Source organism: Struthio camelus, chromosome 1 (genome assembly GCF_040807025.1).
Source record: "Struthio camelus isolate bStrCam1 chromosome 1, bStrCam1.hap1, whole genome shotgun sequence".
NCBI classification, from domain to species: Eukaryota; Metazoa; Chordata; class Aves; order Struthioniformes; family Struthionidae; genus Struthio; species Struthio camelus.
Window position 1 is genome coordinate 195,744,133 of NC_090942.1, and position 20,762 is coordinate 195,764,894.

A 20,762-nucleotide genomic window follows, 5' to 3' on the forward strand; every position below is an offset into this window, starting at 1 on the left:
TTTCCAAGAGCCTTTCTAGAGTGCTTCCTCATCTGCAAGCCACCGTGCTGACACGCAGTTACCTGGATTTGCCTGTAGACGTACCTCTTAAATGAGTTGTATGTAAAGAAGAATAGAATTTGAAGGATTTTTGCAGAGTTTGCCTTTAAGAGTCAGGCATGCAATCATCCTTCATAATCTCTAAATGAATGGTTTCTAAATCTTCGGCCATAGGAAAACCCTACAGAAATTCAAAAAACAAAGACATGGCACTGTTGGGGAGCTTGTGCATGCATGGCCCACAACACACCACCATTAACTTTCCTTTTGTCACAGAGCATCTGCTTATCAAATTGTTCTGTGAGCAATGAAATTTATCAAATCTGATTTCCATGCAGCTATGTGTATCACGATTGAATAGCCTTTTTTTTAATAAGTTATGAAAGTTCATCAAAGCTTTTTAAGAGGCTGATACATTCTTTTTGTGTGATTTCTCTAGTATGTAGCAATATAGTTGAGCTCACACTCCAAAATTGTCTTCAGATCTCATTCATCCATCTCCGTAGTGTTTTCTAGGAAACCTACAGGAATTTAATCTCTCTGATACCCCTTCATGCTAACATTCATCTGAAACAGCCCAGTAAATTCAAAAGTCATAATGGGGTAACTGACAGAGACTGTTAACATGATTATAAAGATTTCCATTGTTTAGGAGACTATCAATTTACCCTAGAAATTTACCAACAATTTCCTGGATGGAGGATACACATATGTCACATATAGCACTGACAGAAATGTTTTAATTGCCCTTTCTACCCTTTCTTCCGCATCATCACCCCAGACCAGCGGAAGGCAAACTTATTTCCCCTTTCAGTTCAGCTATTAAAACACTACTGAAGGTTCATCCTAAAATATTATCTTGTCACAATATAAAGCCCTCTGGCAGAACAAAAAGAAAATTGAATCACCCACCCTCAAAGCCTTGCATTTCATGTTGTTTGCTGCGCAGATGCAGCTGACTATTTGTAAATGTCAAAAAATTTGCTGCCATTTTTATTTGCTACTCACTAGCTCTGTGACATCAACCGTAAGTGCAAACAAGCTGGCTGACAAGATGAAATTTCTCTTCCCTGCTCATTTAAGCTCTGCTTATTAAGCCCCTGTTACTACCATGCACTGGACAGATTAAAAAGAAATTTTAATAGGCTCAAGGAAAAGAAAAGAAACATTTCCATATCCTAGACCACATTAGGATTTCCTTTTTACCCATTCAATGCTAAGATACACTGTGTGTATGAGATCTGTACGGATCCGGATCTGTAATCAACAGTAAGCTCACGAGGAGTATCACTGGGATAAGTCTAACTCTAAATGAGAACAACTCACAGCACTAAAGGATTTGACCCAATCCATTCTCCTTGGCTACAGTTTCAATTGAAGTCTTTTTCTAGGGAACTACGCTAAACTGCCTATGGCATGGTACCCTGTTGCTGGTCTTTCACTTCATTGGACAAGATATAATAGTGCTTGCCCCTCCCATTTTCTCCTCTGATCTCTTTGTAGTGAAAAATCAAAAGGAGATTTTTGATTTCAGACAGTCTTCTTTTGTTTACTACTGCATCCTCACATCAGTACTATTCATCTCACAATCAGTAGTATTATTCTACTGACTCTTCCATGCAGGGGGGATCTTAAAAGGATCTTATTTAAGGAATTGAACACAGTTGAGAGTACCATTGCACCTTTAATAAAATTCAGTTGTCAAGGTTTGTCTCTTGAAGGAAGTTCCATTTTTCACTGATAGCATAGTTGCAAGAGCCTTGTTTTCCTCTACTTGCTGCACAAATGAGTCTTATTTTTCTTCTACTGAAGTCTGAAAACTTATAATATGGTTCAAAAGCTAGAGCTGCTGCCAACTAACTGCATAATTGAATAACGTACCAGGAATAACATACTAATGGAACAGTGCACTATAATGTTCCTCTGCATCCTCTGCAGGTTTATGGGGTTTCAATGTCCCTGCAATATCCTTTTGCATTTCCTTCTCATAATATTTTGTAAATAATAAAAAAAAATCCTTAAATGTTTTGCCACTTTACTTGATTCCCTCTTTGATACTTCCCAGCCATGACGATAACCTCAAATCATTTTGCAATGCTTAATAATTGTAATCAGCTGTAAAGAGGTTCAGCTAATTTCCACCCTTCCCTTTGAGATGCTTGTATCTCTTGAACAGATGACTGATTGATAGAAAAGCCAGCGATCCGTTATTGTTCTTTTTTCAAAAAAAATTATGAAAAAGTCTTATTCTTTTCTTAGCCAGTGGACCACCATTTTCATTTCCAGATTCCTGAAGCCGGAAAAAAAGGATCCAGCTCAGATTCTAAAAAAGTGTTTTTTTAATATTTATCTCAAGACCTCACTGGAGAAGCAGAATTTCCTTCTGCCTCCCCAGCTAGCTCTTGGAGCCATCTTGGGAAAAGGCAAAAACAAGTGAAATCAAGAGCTTTCCTTCGTTTCTGTAGCTGAACCTGAGAGCATAGGACCTCAGAAAATGGAATGTCAGTTTTCCTAAATTGATTTTGTCTTTATGAAACATTCTACCTTTGAGAAAAGAATTTATATTTCCATTTCAAAACATTCAGTTGAAAAGGACCTAGGTCTGCTCTGAACACTCAGGAAATTTTGATATTTACTTTTCACATCATGCTTACTTTGAAAGAGGCTCGTATGAGCTATGTTATGAAGTGATAGAAATAATTTGAGTTCTCCTTTAATCATTTCCATAATGAGATCTTATCTTACTGGATATATTTTTCCAAACCATTTTCATTTTCCAAACCATATTTTTCCAAACCATTTTCACTGATCCTGAGGGAAAACAACACTGTTTGCTTATCATTTTTCATTATGAGCACTCCAGCAATGCTCAGAATTCCTACGTTGGAAGTCTGCTCTACCTAGTTTCAAAAAAGGATATGGTGAGAGAGCATATGATAGTTAGCAGCAGCTGGCAACAAATTCAGGATATGCTGATGGTCACTTACTGAGTGTCTGCTTCTAAGACGTTTCCAGCCCTTGCTCAAGCTATTGACATTGACTGAAGGAAGGACATATACGTCCATTAATAACATTCACAATAAAACATTAATTTAAAATGACCATTTTTTATGTACAGGCTGTATTTTGGATCAGCTCCCGGAGCTATAAGGAGGAGAAAAAGGAGAAATAAAGTGCTGAGAGCTTCTTCTGTCATCAATCACACCCAAGAAATGCATGTTCCAAATATATCAGTTCAAATATCTCTTCCTCTGGTTCTACCTGTAAACTTTTATCAATTCATTTTACATTGTTTCACTTCATTTTCTATCCTCCTTTTTCAAGTAAATTGAAAACTACATTTTTCACCTCAGGGAGGATCCTGAAACAAATTATCAAATTATCATCCTGCCTATGAGCATCTACAAGAAAACTAGGAAATGAATAGCAGCCTACTTGGATTTGTCAAGAACAAAGCTTGTCATATCGATATAATTTTCATTCATGAACAAGTAAAAACTCTGAATTTTGGGGAAAAAGCAGTACATATCATATAGCTGTACTTTTGTAAGGCTTTAGAAACTGACACATAAAATATCATCTAAGAAAGAAGACTGAAGCAAAACTTGCTGGAAAACCACATTCACAGTAGTTATCAACAGTTCTCTGTAAAGCAGGGAGAATAAATTAAACAGAAGGATACAATGAGCAATTCTGCAGGGGTCCATCCTAATCAGTGTATTCATTCATAACCTTTAGGATGAAGTAGAGTGGACATGTTACATTTGTAGACAACCTGGAGCTGGGTGGGTGAAAAGACTGTTGCAGGACAGAATTAGAATTCAGGATGATCTTGACAAACAGGATAAGTGTTTTTTATAAAAAATAGAAACATTCAATAAGGATAAGTGTAAGGTTCTAAGTAAGCATAAAAAATCAACCAAGTATAAGCTGGGAAAATAAAATGATTAAAATAGTTCTGCAGAAAACAATTGGGGAATTAAAACAAAACTAACTGAAAATGACTGGACAATACCATACTACTTTGAAAAAGGCAAATATACTTGGTGACATCAAAAAGAGTGTTGTCGGTAGGATATATGTGAATTTGTCCTCTGTTATACTCAGAAGTGGTATGGAATGTGCAGAAAGAAATAAGAAGGCTCAGAAAACTAGTAAATTTACCCCCTAAGGAAAGTCTGAAGGCTCTGAGGTTGTTTAGAAGAGCAAACTGAAGACAGAGTAAAGAAATAGTGTATTTATTTTCTGTGTTTACATTTTATAGAACAAGTCATTATGGGCTTAAATTGCACAAAGGTAAAATGTGGTTACATATCAGAAAAAGTTCTCAAATAGTTGGGAAATGGGTTGCCTGGAAAGGGTGCAACATATCCAGCCATCACTGCAGGACTTTAAGAACAGATTGGTCAAATCTACCAGGAATGATCTAGGTGTAGTTACCATGTTTTGGGTTGAAGAAGGTGAGTTCCTGCCCATTTTCTGTTGTATAGTGGTTCAATCACTTAAGTCTTTTACACGGTTTGGTTTCAATATTCTGCTATTATATTAAGTGTATACTGTTATTTGTATCATGGTGTGATATAAATCATCCTCATTGTTTAGAAAAGCGTTGTTGGTTTCACTGAATTACTAAATGCTATTGCAATTCTTCTTCTTAAGATATGGCATAAGTGCTTTTTGTGCAGTGTGGCTGGCAGAGAGACTGGAAGTCATCAGTCCATGCTGTGGCTATCAAGAAATACAAATTGATTCAGCTGTAATAGTATGAGCGTGAAAAAGCAATAGAAAATCATCGGATCAAATCTTATGGTAGGTTAAGTGTACCTGATACAAAATAGGAAAACTCAGAAACTCAGTTTTCAGAAACTCAGCTTGTACTTAGATAAAACAGAATAAAAACAATTCAAACCTGTACATTTAACTTTGGAAAATTTCTATATACATGAAAAGACAAGCACTAAAGTCTCTTTACCTGTGAGAGGAATTTAATACCAGCAATGGTAAAGTGACATCCCTGCTCCTAGTCGTGTTCCAACAAAGCTGGGCAAAATTTTGGGGCAAAATAAATGGACTAGATGTTTCATAAGCCACTAGTCTAACTGGAGAGAAATCAGTTATTAACCCTTGCTAATGGTAATGTATATTAGCAGCAAGTAGGGACATTTCAGCCTGATCCTCAGAAATATTTGCAGTGCTTGTGGTGCACATGGAGAAGGGCTTGCGGGAGAGGCAAAAAAAGCTGCTGTCTGCCCTACCAGAAGGAGATAACCAAAAAGCACTACTCCTAGAGGTAACACATTAGTATTAACTGATAATACATTCTCCTCATAAACTCCGGAAAAATTACCAGAATGCTGAATCCTGTTATTCTAAGATATGCCAGTATTGCATCTTGCAAGTGCAGATTAGGAGGCATGAGCTATAGTTAGGTGCAGGTTCGTTATTAGTATGAGCTAGCACAGCCACCAAGTTTTGAGCTAGTTCAGAGCATGAGCAGACAGGGCTTGTGTCTGATAAATAAATTCTGTTGGGCCATATGCTAAGGCGAGTATTTACCTTACCCAGCTTTAGCTATCTGAAGTTAGGTATCTGCTTTGGGTTGCTTGTCAAAGGTCATCTCTTTTAGATATCTTTCTTGACTGACTTGAAAAATAATAATATTTTAATAATAAAAAATTAAAGATATTTTATAAACTTAAAATTTAGAGTGTTAATAACAAAACAATGTAATCACAATAATTTGATCTGAAACAAAATGTTAGGGAATTGGTCCTTTTTATTGTCAAATTATAGGCAAATTTTTCAAGGAAGTAAGGTTTGAAAATGCAAAGAAAGGCTGCAATCTCTTTTGTTGAAAACTGTCCACACAGAAATATTTGATTTTTAAATCATTATTATATGTGGCTAAATCGTCTCACAAAATTCAGAGTGAGCCCCAGAAAGTGATGCTCTGCCAATGCAACCTAGAAGTTAGTGGCAGAAAAAAACTCAAGTGTCATGAGATCTGCACAACTTCTCAGGCTCCTATTGCCTTAAGACAGGTTTGTTCCCTTGAATAAATTTACCACTTTTTCTGTTCATAACATAGTTTTGGAATCTGAAAAAAGATATTTCCATCTCAAAGCTGTAATCCAAACAAGCGTTCCCACCACAAGGCCTGAGCTTGTGGTTAGGATTTTGTTTTGGCTAATCAATCCTTCTATTTTGCCATGATCCACATACTATAATTTAGCACAGGTGGGAGTTTTTATGACCTTATGTGTCTAGCATTTAGAATTTCAATTTGAGATTTTAATATATTTTATTTAAGAATCAATACTTTTAATATTTTAAACATACTTTAATGAAGAATCTATACTTTATTTAAAACTCAAGAAGGTATGCATCACTTAACTGCAAATATGTACTGCCACATTTTCATTATCTCTGTTCCTTGTGGTTACAGTCCAGAAAATAGAAAACTGAAAGATGATTAAATAACTGGACAGCATTGATCAGAACTGTGGCTCTGAATATATTAAAGGACACAGTTTATTATGAAACCTTGTATGTTGGACCTATACAGGCTGCATTTCATATGTTTAATTAGTATTCAAAGTGTGCATTCTTAATAAGTTGCAATGACTCTAACAAATTTCATGTGATGTTTTAAGTTACTGCACACTTACATTTAGTCCCTAGGCTGTTGCCAGTTGACTTACAGATACTTAAAGTAAGGATTAAGTTTTCTGACTATGTCTGTTTCCTGCAAAAAACCTTACACATGGAGGCAGAATTTTATGAAAGAGAAGAAAATACTTCAGCAGCACATTAAGTGTGTGGTGCTTCCCTCTCCAGATGATTCAGAAAATGTAATGAGTCAAAGGACAATAAACAAGTTAAGCCCCTTTCAGGGAAGCCAGGGAAGCTGCCTATGAAAAGCAGAGAATGACAATAAGCCAGATGGGTTTTATATAGCTTATATTACGCACACTGCTCTGAAATGATGCTTTCCCTGAGCTGGACTTGACGACTTCCAGCCACTTGGCTGCCTCGCCTGCTTGGTAGCAGAACAACATGCCAGCTGTGCAAGAGCACAGCGAGTACCCTGGGACAGGGAGCAGGACTTGCGGCCAGATGCGGGGCCACCACTGTAAGTCTGCCATTTGTACAGGTTTGTGAGGATAGCTTCAGCATGGCTTTCAGGGTGCACTGTGTACAGACCCTTTCAATTATTTGGCCAGTGAACTCAAGTTATAATCTGCGAGTTTATCAGTGATTTCGTGCATGTGAAATGTATTGGGGCAGGGGGATATTTTGAATCCTACTTCCATCATTGTAATTGTGAAGTATTTTAGCTCATAGAATAATATGAGACCAAATAAGGCACACAACAAAGTAAAAAACAGAACCAGAAAACTATACATGCATAGGGATTACTTGCAAGTTGTGTACTCTACTGACGTTTATAGAGTTCAGAATTTTAAAGGTGCTTGGATGATAATGGCAGCTGTAGAACAACAGTGCTGAAGCAACTGATGAGCTTCATGACACACCTTTATGATATTAATTTCCTAATATAATGTGGTAACACATGAGAAAAGACATATTTCTCCATCTTATTATTTGTCATATATTCTGGTTTTCTCTTTGCTGTTTTTTTTTCCTCCTTTTTTGACAACATGATTGACATTACTAAGTCATTTGTTCCACTAACTTACTTGAAGTTCTTGCAAAACTTGGTCTCCTTTCTGAAAAAAAAAAAAAGAAGAGGCAAAAAAAAAGTAATTGTAAGTATATAAGCAAAGACAAGACAAGAGTTAGGCAAGCTAAGTAGGAATTAAGCTATTCAGGTGCCCAGGGAAATAGGTTGCTTTACGTAGATTCTGTAAACACACACTGCAATTTTCAATCTTTCTATTAAGATACAGTAGTATTGAGGGCCATATGAGAATCTAGATGGAGACATGGATATGCCTGGGGTTTCAATTCCTTCTTTTCCAAACTGGCTATCATCTTTTTTCTGTTTCCTGAATATCTACCAGACCTTCATCAAGTGGGTCTCTCTACCTTGATGTTATATTGCTAGGGAAAGAAAATGTCTCAGTCCTTACTGTGATTAATTTAGAACAGTTTTCTCTTTCTGTGGAAGCAAAGGGACTTCCCTTTCCAGAGACTATACAGGGAACATGAGCACGTATTTAGGAGGGCTGTTCCACTCGGTATCTAAAAAATTGTTAGGCATCTAAGTCAGGCTGACTCATTCCCACTTACAGTAAGCACAAGGGAAAGGAATGCAAGAAAAAATATGTCCTCGAGCACTGAAATGTACAGACTTTGAGATGTGCTTTCTTTTTTTTCTATTTCTTTTTTTTTTTTTGCCTACTCATCCCCATACAGTCATACATATAAGAATGCAGTGCCCTAACTGCTTTGCTTAGCCCTGTAAATAATGTTGACATAGGAAAGCTTCAGTAAAGTGTGAGAAGGAAAAAAACATTTGACCTTTCTAAATTTAAGCAACCTCACACTTGACATATTAACTCCAAAGCGTATCATGTATTCACACTGCTGCTAAGCCTTAGAGAGTCGCAGGTACAGTCACTGATTGTAAGACCTACTAGTTTTCCTTTCTCCCAGGATTTAAAGAGGACTCATATGTTTTCTGTGAGTGTCCTGTCAAGGATTTAGAATGTGTAACTAATTCCAGTGAGTGCTAGTTATTGTTGTGGCTTCTTTAAAGGAAATTGTTTTTCAGTAATTTTAAAGTAAAATTCATTGCAAGTCTGATGACTTCAGAGCAAGGGTCAACAGTAAAATACTGAAATGTTCTGAGTGCTGTGAGAGTAGGCAGAACTTGAGAAGTACTTCATTATGCTCTAGATGAGGGAATAATTTCACCTTATTGCTTTGGCATGCTATATATCTTCAGGTAAAATGAGTGGAAGATCTTAAAATAGGAGGTGGAGGATCAGGGGTTACAGTCATGATGTAATAAAAGTCACAGTCTTAGGGTTTGCCATTTAAGTTTAAATGTTTCTGTAAGTTAAGGCTGAAATGATTCAATACACACTTCTATATTTGGGTAAATTTTGATGGTATGAATTCCAAAATGTGTGCATCAGCCTTATAGCTGAGTTACTTCAGGACGAAAGATTTTGATAAGCTATGAGAAATCCGAACAGCTTTTGAGTTAATGGACCCCATATAAAAGTCAATCATTGTAATGCTATGTTGTCTGAAGCTGCGTCTCCGCTAACATTTTAGTGAAGATTGCAGTTAATGAAGTTTAAAGATAGCCTTAGGTTCTGGCAGGGCTGGAAGCAAGTATTACTTTATTACTGTCAGAAGGAACAAAAATAATAACATGGCAAGCGACACAGGAATACCATGAGCAGTTGGTGAATTTGGAGTTGTTTGTTTGTATCCTTGAGTTTTCTGCTCTTCTGGCTCTCTACTCTCTGGCACTTTGACTTTAGGGCCAAGAGGGAGTCTCACTAGTTATGGCAGGTGCTGTCAAAGCACAACAGTCTCCCTTCCAGTAAACTCTTGTTTACTGGAACAAGCTCTCTTCAAATACCAAAAAGTACAGGCCTCTGTAGGCATTTTCATCATTGCATCCCAACATTGCCTAAGAAGCATTAGTTGTAGTTGCAACACAGACAGCAGAAAAGGTGCACACATGTATCTGCATGTGTCCATGGGTGCAAGCTCTCTTTTCTACATATTATGTAAATAAAAGAGAAGACAAAACTAAGGCTAAAATAACCAGTGAGGCTCTAGGGTTAGAGGTGGGTCTCGTTTTCCCCACTGACGTCACATATAGGTTAGAAAGCAGACATGGATTTCATGGCCTGGTCCATGTGGGACAGAAATAATGAAGTGATCTAGATTCCCCAGGGCGCTCCACACTGTTCAGTCTGGAGGTGATAGATGACTCAGAGATGCTCTGAAAGCTTTCAGCATTATGAGAAGCCCAGCGGAGCAGCATAGACATAGCCAGCAAATTTTCTGAGAAGACACGTGCCAAGGTTGTGTTTATTGTCCTGACACCAGGCACAGTGCACAGACGTTCTGCTTGTTCTTGAATCTGAATGCTTCCCAGCTGTACTTTCAGTATACTTTCAACTGTTTCCTACTTCCTGAGTAATGTTAGACCCATATTTCTCTGTATGCCTGCACAGACTACCTAAAGACATTACTTTTCATTTCTGCTTTGGAATAAGAAAGTGGAAAGCAAAAGAGAATTTGCTCAGGAGCTGCTCAGCTCACAATCATCAATTCTAAGCATCCCTCATTAGTCTATAGGGAGGACGGTGAAGAAGGCTAATAACGTCCAGTAGCTCTGTCTGCGTGCAGCTGTGAGGGTGGATGGGCTAGCTCAGACGTCCCTGCCGAAAAATAGACTCTGCGCCAGTCTTTACCATTACTGCAAAGCCAAGTGTGCATGTTTGTGTGCATAGGAAGGGAGAAGGGGATTTTTCCTATTGACTCCACACATCTTCTCAGAATCTGGTACAGCTATTCCAGGTCAGCAATATGCTATGGCCGGTCAGAGAATATTTTCCCTAATGAGGTGTGATTATACACCTGAAGGCTTTATCTACAGTCTTGATTTTCCACTGCATTTTGCATGAATAAGTGCCAAAAGTAATGCCAAAGTAATTCCTTCATTCAGCTAACTAGTGCTCTAAGCCCCTGTTTTACAGCCTGCATGCATAGCAGCTCTTACACATGGAAGCAGTCCCATTCAAGGAACATGAGTTGTTTTACATGTAGAAGAGCTAAAAAATGTACAAAATACACAATGTATCTCCATTAGAGAGAGAAAAATATCCATTTTTACAGAATCACAGAATCACAGAATCGTTTAGGTAGGAAGGGACCTCTGGAGATCATCTAGTCCAACCTCCCTGCTCAAGCAGGGTCACCTACAGCATATTGCCCAGGATCACATCCAGACAGGTTTTGAATATCTCCAGCGAAGGAGACTCCACTACCTCTCTGGGCAACCTGTTCCAATGCTCTGCCACCCTCACAGTGAAGAAGTTTTTCCTCAGGTTCAGATGGAACTGCCTGTGGTTCAGTTTCTGCCCGTTGCCTCTTGTCCTCTTGCTGGGCACCACAGAGAAGAGGCTGGCCTCATCCTCTTGACACTCCCCCTTCAGATGATGAGATCCCCTCTCAATCTTCTCTTCTCCAGGCTCAACAGGCCCAGCTCTTGCAGTCTTTCTTCAGAGGAGAGGTGCTCCAGCCCTCTAATCATCTTGGTAGCCCTCCGCTGGACTCTCTCCAGGAGTGCCATGTGTCTCTTGTACTGGGGAGCCCAGAACTGGACACAGGACTCCAGGTGAGGCCTCCCCAGGGCTGAGGAGAGGGGCAGGATCACCTCCCTCCACCTGCTGGCAACACTCTGCCTAACCCACCCCAGGAGACCTTTAGCTTCCTTTCCCACCAGGGCACATTTCCGGGTCATGCTCAACTTGTTGTCCACCAGCACTCCCAGGTCCTTCTCTGCAGAGCTACTTTCCAGCAGGTCAACCCCCAGCCTGTACTGGTGCATGGGATTATTCCTGCCTAGGTGCAGGACCTTGCACTTGCCTTTGTTGAACTGCAGGAGGTTCCTCTCCACCCAGCTCTCCAGCTTGTCTGGGTCCCTCTGAATTGTAGCACAGTCTTCTGGTGTGTTAGCCTCTCCCCCCAGTTTAGTATCATCAGCAAACCTGCTGAGGGTGCACTCTGTCCCTTCCTCCAGGTCATTGATGAATACATTGAACAAGACTGGACCCAGGACTGACCCCTGGGGGACACTGCTAGCTACAGGCCTCGAACTAGACTCTGCGCCGTTCACCACAACCCTCTGAGCTCTGCCATCCAGCCACTTCTTAATCCACCTCACTGTCCACTCATCTAGCCCACACTTCCTGAGTTTACCTAGGAGGAGGTGATGGGAGATGGTGTCAAAAGCCTTGCTGAAGTCCAGGGAGACAACATCCACTGCTCTCCCCTCATCTACCCAGCCAGTCATTCCATCACAGAAGGCTCTCCGATTGCTCAAGCATGATTTCCCTTTGGTGAAGCCATGCTGACTACTCCTGATCACCTTCTTGTCCTCCACATGCTTCGTGACGACCTTCAGGAGGAGCTGTTCCATCAGCTTTCCAGGGATGGCGGTGAGGCTGACAGGCCTGTAGTTTCCTGGCTCCTCCTTCTTGCCCTTTAGAAGACTGGGGTGACATTGGCTTTCTTCCAGTCCTCAGGCACCTCTCCTGATCTCCAGGACCTTTCCAAGATGATGGAGAGTGGCCTAGCGACAACATCCGCCAGCTCCCTCAGCACTTGTGGGTGCATCCCATCAGGGCCCACGGATTTGTGGATGTCATGTTTTGACAAATGATCTCTAACCCGATCCTCCTCCACCAAGGGAGAGTCTTCCTTTCTCCAGCCTTCCTCTCTTGTCTCCAAGGTCTGGAATTCCTCAGGACTGGCCTTAGCAGTGAAGACTGAAGCAAAGAAGGCATTCAGCAACTCTGCCTTCTCTGTATCCTTCGTCACCAGGGCACCCGCCCCATTCAGCAGTGGGCCCACATTTTCCCTAGTCTTCCTTTTGCTGTTGATGCATTTGAAGAAGCCCTTCTTGTTGTCCTTGACATCCCTTGCCAGATTTAATTCCAACTGGGCCTTAGCCTTCCTTGTCGCATCCCTGCACGCTCTGACAATGTCCCTGTATTCCTCCCAAGTGGCCTGTCCCCTTTTCCACATTCTGTGTACTTCCTTGTTCTGTTGGAGTTTTGCCAGAAGTTCTTTGCTCATCCATGCAGGTCTCCTGCCCACTTTGCTGGACTTCTTCCTCAGAGGGATGCACTGCTCTTGAGCCTGGAGGAAGTGATGCTTGAATATTAACCAGCTTTCTTGGACCCCTCTTCCTTCTAGGGCCCTACGCCATGGGATTCCTCCAAGTAGGTCCCTGAAGAGGCCAAAGTCAGCTCTCCTGAAGTCCAGGGTTGCGATCCTGCCCTGCTCATTGCCCTGCTTCCTCCTCACAGGATCCGGCGCTCCACCATCTCATGGTCACTGCAGCCAACGCTGCCCCCAACCTTCACCTCTCCAACTAGACCTTCTTTGTTCTTTAGTACAAGGTCTAGCATTGCACCTCTCCTCGTTGGCGTCTCCACCACCTGAGTCAAGAAATTATCCTCAGTGCTCTGCAGGAACCTCTTTGACTGTTTGTGCCTAGCTGTGCTGTCTTGCCAACAGATGTCAGGGTGGTTGAAGTCTCCCATGAGAACCAGGGCCTCTGATTGTGAGGCTACTTCCAGCTGTCGGTAGAAGGCCTCATCGATGACTTCCTCCTGATCAGGTGGCCTGTAGTAAACCCCCACAACAGTGTCACCCATGTTAGCCTGCCCTTTAATCCTTACTCATAGGCTCTCAACTTTTTAGATCAATTTTTTTGCCATTTCTTCTCCATTTAATTTCACTGATTTTATTTTCCCCTGAGTTTATGCCTGATTCTGTGCATTTGATTTTTTCCTCTACTTCTTTCCCTCCAAGACTCTAAACATTGCTCCAACTCATTCTGACTTTAGTCTTCCCATATACTTTACCTGTTTCTTACTAACTTTTCTTGCTATTTGTGTTTTTTTCACCTGGCAAGGAGGCCATTCTGTTGCTATAAGACTTCTTTCAGATATCCTTTTGTCCCTCCAGTGCTCCTGTATTTCCCTAGGCTCTGGACAACATTATAGCCGAGTGTTTTCTCTTTTTGCCTCTTGAAGGAGCATCACTCAAACATCTAGCTGGTTTCTTGTAGCATAACAAAACAGTCGCACTGTGCAGCTACTTCCAAAATGGTTGCAAAACCAGAGTGATAGTACTGTGAAGAGCTGCTCTCACTGTGCTGAGTTTAATGATAAAAATACCACATCCTTTCCTAACAGCACTGCAAATCTGTAAAAACCAAGCAGTCCTCTCCTGTCTATCATTATACCAATCTGTACTGTACAACCGCTAGATAAGCTCTGGTGTTTGAATCTTGATAGTGAGCAGAGAAGCACAAAGAAATCCCTTCGTCTTCAGCATCAGCTGGTAATGCTTTCAAGTGTTTTTTGTGGACTCTGCATATCGTGTTGAAAATAATCACTTTCAGATCGGAAAACTGAGAAATGGATCTTGTGTTTGTCAGGCTACTGCCTCAACTACATGACACGGTAGAGAATAGAATGAAAAAGCAAACAAGTCCTGAAGTTAAGCTAAATTTGAGAAATAAAAGAGAAATGTTTTAGATTATATAATGGGATGATAAGGAAGGAAAACTGTTGCAAACTGAAGAATCAAATTAGTATATAATGACTGAGGAGATAAATTATTTCACTATATAACTAGAGCTTTTTCTAGCTGAGGTAGATTGAGTTTGCAGGTTATCACACTATGACTCAAAAGTGACTATAAGCGGTGCTGCCAGTACCACTTCGCTGATTGACACTGGCTAATTAAACTTGTATGGCTTCATCGTACTAGTCTAATGAGCTATCTTGATCTGGGAAAGACTTTAGACTATGATATTGTAAAATACAGAAATAAGCTTTAAATGAAAGAACTTACAGTCCTTTGTTATAAAATCTAGAAACACATCAGAATATTGAAAATACAGAAATACACACCAGAAGAAGTTTTAAAAATTGTCTTCTACTTTTTTGTCTCTTGGAGCTCTGTGCTACTAACTCTCCGGTTTTCTTAAAAATGAGTATGTATAAGTGCACATGTGAATGTACAACTAAGCCTTAAGATTGTAGGATCCTTGCAATGGGTAACTTTCTCTATGCAATCATGTTTCAGATCATCTCCTTAAGAAAATGTGTCTTTTCTTTCTCATTTACTTTGCCATTTTATTTTATAACTCTAGCTTGTCTGTCTCTCTTCACTCTTTCCTTGAGAGAATCACAGTTATGTCTCCATGATTCTCCCTTCTTTTTAAAACTTTGATTAACCACTCAGAGAACAGAAAACAATTCCATCTTGCTTACAGCTGGTAATTCAGGGGACCAGATCTGAACATTTGTGTCTGACTGTTCTTTGCGTAGCTAATAATTTGCTCTAACAAATTGTTGCCCATGGGCTGTTTATGTACAAACAGGTTTTATGAAAAATCACATCCTGTTTACAACAATTTATTAATTGGAAAGAGGCTATATTAACTAATCAAATTGTTATTTTTGAAGTATTTCCGTCAACTCTGGCCAGAAGCAAGATCTATCCATAAGGGTAAAAGATGATAAACTTTTAGCTTAATTTTCTGTAGCTGTCCTTCAATTAAGCGGTTTGTAAGCGTTTTTGCCTTGTCTTACAGGTGCCGCCAATACTTCTGGACAAGCAGTTCTCGGAATTTACACCAGATATCACACCCATTATTCTGGCTGCCCACACAAACAACTATGAAATCATAAAGCTCCTTGTGCAGAAAGGGGTCTCTGTACCGCGGCCACACGAGGTCCGCTGCAACTGCGTTGAATGTGTCTCAAGTTCAGATGTGGACAGCCTTCGCCATTCTCGATCCAGGCTCAATATCTACAAGGCTCTGGCAAGCCCGTCCTTGATTGCTTTGTCCAGCGAGGATCCTTTCCTTACTGCTTTTCAGCTGAGTTGGGAGCTGCAGGAACTGAGTAAAGTAGAAAATGAATTTAAGTCGGAGTATGAGGAACTGTCGCGGCAATGCAAGCAATTTGCAAAAGATCTTCTGGATCAGACACGGAGTTCCAGGGAATTGGAAATTATTCTTAATTACAGAGATGATAATAGCTTGATAGAAGAACAAAGTGGTAACGATCTTGCAAGATTGAAACTGGCAATTAAGTACCGTCAAAAAGAGGTGAGTGTGTTGGAGAATATTTAAGCATATTTAGCAGTAGTAATGTGACAGATAATAGCCTGAAATACATCCTTTTAACTGAGACAAATTGCTGCTTATCTTTTTTGTTCTACAGGGTCTCTTCTTTTTTTATATTTTTAATTAGACAAATTTGAGAAGCTGTTATGGTTTAATAATATCAGAATTTGAAATGTTCTATTATAGCGCAGATCCAAAGAGACTTTTTTTTTCTTTTGCACCTGAAAAGACACTGTCTCTAGTAGTTCTGCACTGAGCTCCTTTTCAATAATAGGATTAGAAATATACACGTCACACTTCAAAATAGTTGATTGCATCTGACAGGAAAAGGAGGCTACGTGTTTACACACCTATAAAATAGTATAGTTACCTCTGTAGAGATGTTTCTTCAGAAAGTAACTATTATAAATAGATACAGAACATAAGAATAATTGCAATGCATAACTTCCCAAAATTTTGACATTCGGGTTGGTTTAGCAAAAAGATTTCAAAATAGAAATACTTGTCTGTTGGCTTCCATGATAGTTAAAAATCCTTGAATTTGCTAAACCGGTAGAGATACTCAGTGAGAATCAGAGGATGTCTGCATATCTTTACAAATGTTAAAGTTCTTGCGCAGTGGCAGAAGTGAAGGACTCTAAACAGAAAGATGGGTTAGGAAAACAGTTCTCATGAGATTTCCAAAAGCTCTTCACGTGATTCATGATAGAAATCATAACAGAATGATCTCATTACAATCTCATTTGGGACTTACACGTCTATAATCAGCTAAAATGCAGAAGTGTACAAGCAAAAAAACCCCAAACCTTTAACAATTAAATAAGTATTATTTGCTCTATTTAAAACACAGCAAATACTTAAGATGCTTCTTTTTTTTAGTGTATCTAGCACTAATAAGTCTCTATTCTTCAAAAAATAATAGTTAATGCATTAATATCTTAAGTATGTGAGAAGGGTTTGCAATAACTAAATGAGTAACAATTGTGTTGTACATTTAAAATACAATTTAGTAATGCTAAGAAGTTATCATTAAGGTAAGGCCCTGCTGATATCCTACTTGAAAGATATCTGAATGGGTCACTAATTTCATAAGTCTTCTAATAAGTGTTTTTTTTCCTTGAGGAAATGTATTACTTCATTTTACATTAGTATATTTTAAGCAACATATTCTCTGCCTTTGTAAATTACTTTCAGATGGTGCAGTTCCAGACTCTTCTTAAAAACTATCATTTATATTCCTTGAAATACAAATCCTGCATTATAATTTATAGTTCTACAGTCATTTAACAAATGCTAGCTTTTTTGGAGACTTCTTCAGAAGATTTCTGTTTTCCAAAATATTCATGCATTGAAATTAAATTCTGACTTCTCATGATTTTTTGAAAGGCTAGCTACGAAGCTTGTGTTTCTTAATTTGAGACTGAGACAGTGAGAGACATCTGTAAGGAGTACCATCTGATTCCCATGCCTAATTAAATTGCAGTAATACATATAATTACACTTTATTGAGTCTTTGTAATAGCAAACATTAAAGCAATACTGATTGTCAGTACAACAATTCCAGATCAGTAGATCTTTTATATTTTACATATATTTTTTTATGTCTATAAATATTTCCCACTACCTCTCCCATTTTCAGTGTCCCTGAAGGAGAATGAAGTTTTATTAGATTCCTTTGTTCTGTTCCTAAATATATTTACCTACTAGATGCTGGCTTAAGCAGCAGTCACCTTAAGTGATCAGCCATTTTATTTCTGATCATTACAATAGTATTCAGGTAGGTCCAGCTCAGAAGACCAAGAAACTTGTATCGGGTGACATGCATGCACTCACACATGCATCTCACAAGCACCCCCACAGCCACAGATCCCTCAAATATCGGCATGGGCTCTCAGCCTGCCTCGTATCTATGTCTGAACTCCAGACTCCCTTATCCATCCCTGGCTCAGGCCTTGAGTCTTCCCAGATGTGGGTCTCCGCCTCCTCACTGGTTAGTCCAGCTGGACGTTTGCTAGTGAATTACACATACACACGCATGCACAGGATTGCATTCCCTAAGGTAATACAGACAGACCCAGCTGCTGGCAGTTTGACCTCTCACACACGCACGTACACCCCAGTCTTCCTACTTGGTGCCACCAAGACCTGGCGACCCTGTGCCTTATGGCCCCTTGCTGTCCCAGCAAGGACCAGTTGCTGGCACTTAGACCTTGCAGCACTCACACGTGGGATAGACAGTGAGATTACACAGAAAAATAGTTAAGAAAAGGGTTTAATAGGAAGACAGGATAAATTATGTTGATCAGTGCAAGGCTCAATCAGACAGGCATACTGCCTGGCAGCCTGTTGCACATGACCCCACCTTGGTTCCCCTTCTCTCCGCTTTGACACACTTCTTCCTCGCTGGGCCACAATGACCCCCATTTTCTCCACCTCAGTAAGTTTTGCACAGTCCCACAAGCCCCTTCTGATATCACATCATGAGTTTCAAACAGTCCCACAAGCCTGCTGACACAACCCATAATACTCATGATAATCATGTGGGTTTCCCCTTCCTCATTGTTATGAAGTTGACAGTGACCCTCTTCAAGGCTGTGCATGAGCAGTCCCTTTAGTGGCCCATGAGTCTGTGGCTGAAGAGTTCTGGTCTTTATTATTGTCTCCCTTATCACTGGCTTGTTAATGTCTGTGTGTCTGTGTGTTTATCACTTCCCTTGTTACTTGTTATTTCTTTTACACTGAATATTCTGTAACCTGATAATTTAACGAACTAGATCCTCTCACATTCCTTGCCTTACTCTATGACCATCTAAGGTAAGCCTCATAGCAAGCAGCAGAGGTAGCACATACATTTTCTTTAAAAAAAAAAGAGAGCCAAAAAAAGAAAGAAGCGTGGATTGGATTTTAACTAGCCTATTAATATATTCTGTTGAACTTAACCTGCTTAAAAATATTGAGTTTGGGTATTAAACCTGCTTCTTCTGCCCTGTGTCTCAAGTACCAGGAAACAGTTCTCCACCACATACTTTTCTATTCTGACAGAAACAAAAACAGATTTGGGGGTTTTGATACTATCCGTTCTAAAAATTGTCCTTCTTTCTCTTAACTTGCCTGCCGTCCTACAAGCAGAAGAAAAAGAACAAAACAGACGAGAATGCATTCTCTTCCCTTCAACTTACCAAGCATCCCAACATCCTAACCTTCAGTCACATTATTACCACAGGATATTGTAGTGCTATATTAGGGCTGAGGTGAGGACTCTGAGTAAAGTAACATAACTTCAGTAATGAAACCACAACTCAAAGTAACAAAATAATGAAGAGTAAGGATAAGTATAATAGGAACATGTAGTTTCTTAGGTTACTTACACAATTAATTGCTCAGGAGTTAAAGATTTTTTTTCAGTTTGAAAATAAGGCCAAAAATTATTAGCAGTAATTCCTCTTGTCATTACTAAGCGAGTATGGAAAGTATATTAGAACTAAGTCTTGTAATGGACTGAAGAAGAATTTGGATAATATAACTTGGTTTAATCTCAAAGGCACAAGATTTGGAAGGAAAGGCAGATTGAGGGTACTTGTGGGAAATGCAGACTAGTAGATGATGAAGAATTATGGTGGTATAAAAAAGGGAAGATTGACAAATATAAGGAAGGATAACGCCAAGGCACTTACAAAATGGCATAGTATTTAATCAAATATAGACTTAGAAGTACCTTGCCATGAATAAGGAAAGATCCTTTAAAAGCAAGTGATTAAGTAGTGTTCACTGTAGTAGTCTGCAAGCCACTGCTACCACCAGTATTACCATCTATGAAAATCAAGAGAGTGCATGCATTCTCAGAGCTGACTGCATTGTTTTTGGTGAGCAGATTGCCCCTGAAACAGACCCTCTTCTCCCAAAATAAAAAGTAAAAGGTACTCGTCTTCTGCATTCCCGTTCCTTTCACATCTGGCACCACACTGTGATCATCTCATTCATACGCTGTTAAAAGGCCTCTCAGCGGTATCACTTCTCAGCTCATGGAGTCATGTCAGAGGGAACCTGCCATGTATTGCTGAGGGAGCAACCTCACTGATGAAACCCAGCTCTCTTTCATTAATAAATTACAAGGTTGAGAAGCATTTGCAGTTTCAAGTCATTGCAGAATGAGGTCTGGCAATACTGTGAAGAATACCTGTTCTGAGTTTGTCGACAGAAGCAGAGAGTATCTATCAATATGCATTTTTTGTGTGCTTACCTGCACACAGAGCATATGGGTTAAAACACCCAAGGAACTTTTTTTTTTTCCTATTGGTTTTGCACCACCGGTGCTATTTGTTTGTAACCGAAGACACATTGCTGATGCTTATGGTGCCTGTTTCTAACACCTCCTGTTGCTAGGTTACAGTTAGCAGCAGGAGGGAGATGCTCTCTGAAGCCATACAACACCCCGCTTTCTGCAGAGACATTTCATTGTCTAATTCTCTATTGTATAACATACTCACAACTAAGGGAGAATTTCGTTTAAAAAGGCTTGTAGTTCATTTGTCATTTTACACTTTTGTTGTGCTAGATTCCTGGCACACAGTGGACAATGGCAAATAGTTTTCTGTCTTCCTGAATCAAAATGTTGTCTGATTCAAGTACAGTTTAATTCAGGGATGTAGAAGGGAATCCCCAATTCTGTGTATGATTTACAAGCAAAAGTTATTCTGCATATAATAACCTTCATACGTCATTGTGAGTTCAAGTAAATTGGAAAACCTTGGGACAGCAATGCAGTTAGGTAGCAGAGAACGGTGACAGTCATATTTCTTTGCCACTGCTTGGGAAATGCATGTTCAGTCTCATATAGTTTGAGAGTTTGTAGTAGAGA

General features: G+C 39.6%; 1 protein-coding gene across 2 annotated transcripts in view; it reads left to right on the plus strand.

Annotated features, from left to right (window-relative positions):
* The window catches only part of TRPC4 (transient receptor potential cation channel subfamily C member 4), a 155,851-nt gene that overhangs the window by 72,369 nt on the left and 62,720 nt on the right, over positions 1–20,762 (plus strand). For both annotated transcript variants that reach the window (XM_009686443.2, XM_068929972.1), the window contains exon 3: positions 15,368–15,886. In XM_009686443.2, the coding sequence (XP_009684738.2) occupies positions 15,368–15,886 (519 nt within the window). The remainder of the gene's footprint in view (positions 1–15,367; positions 15,887–20,762) is intronic.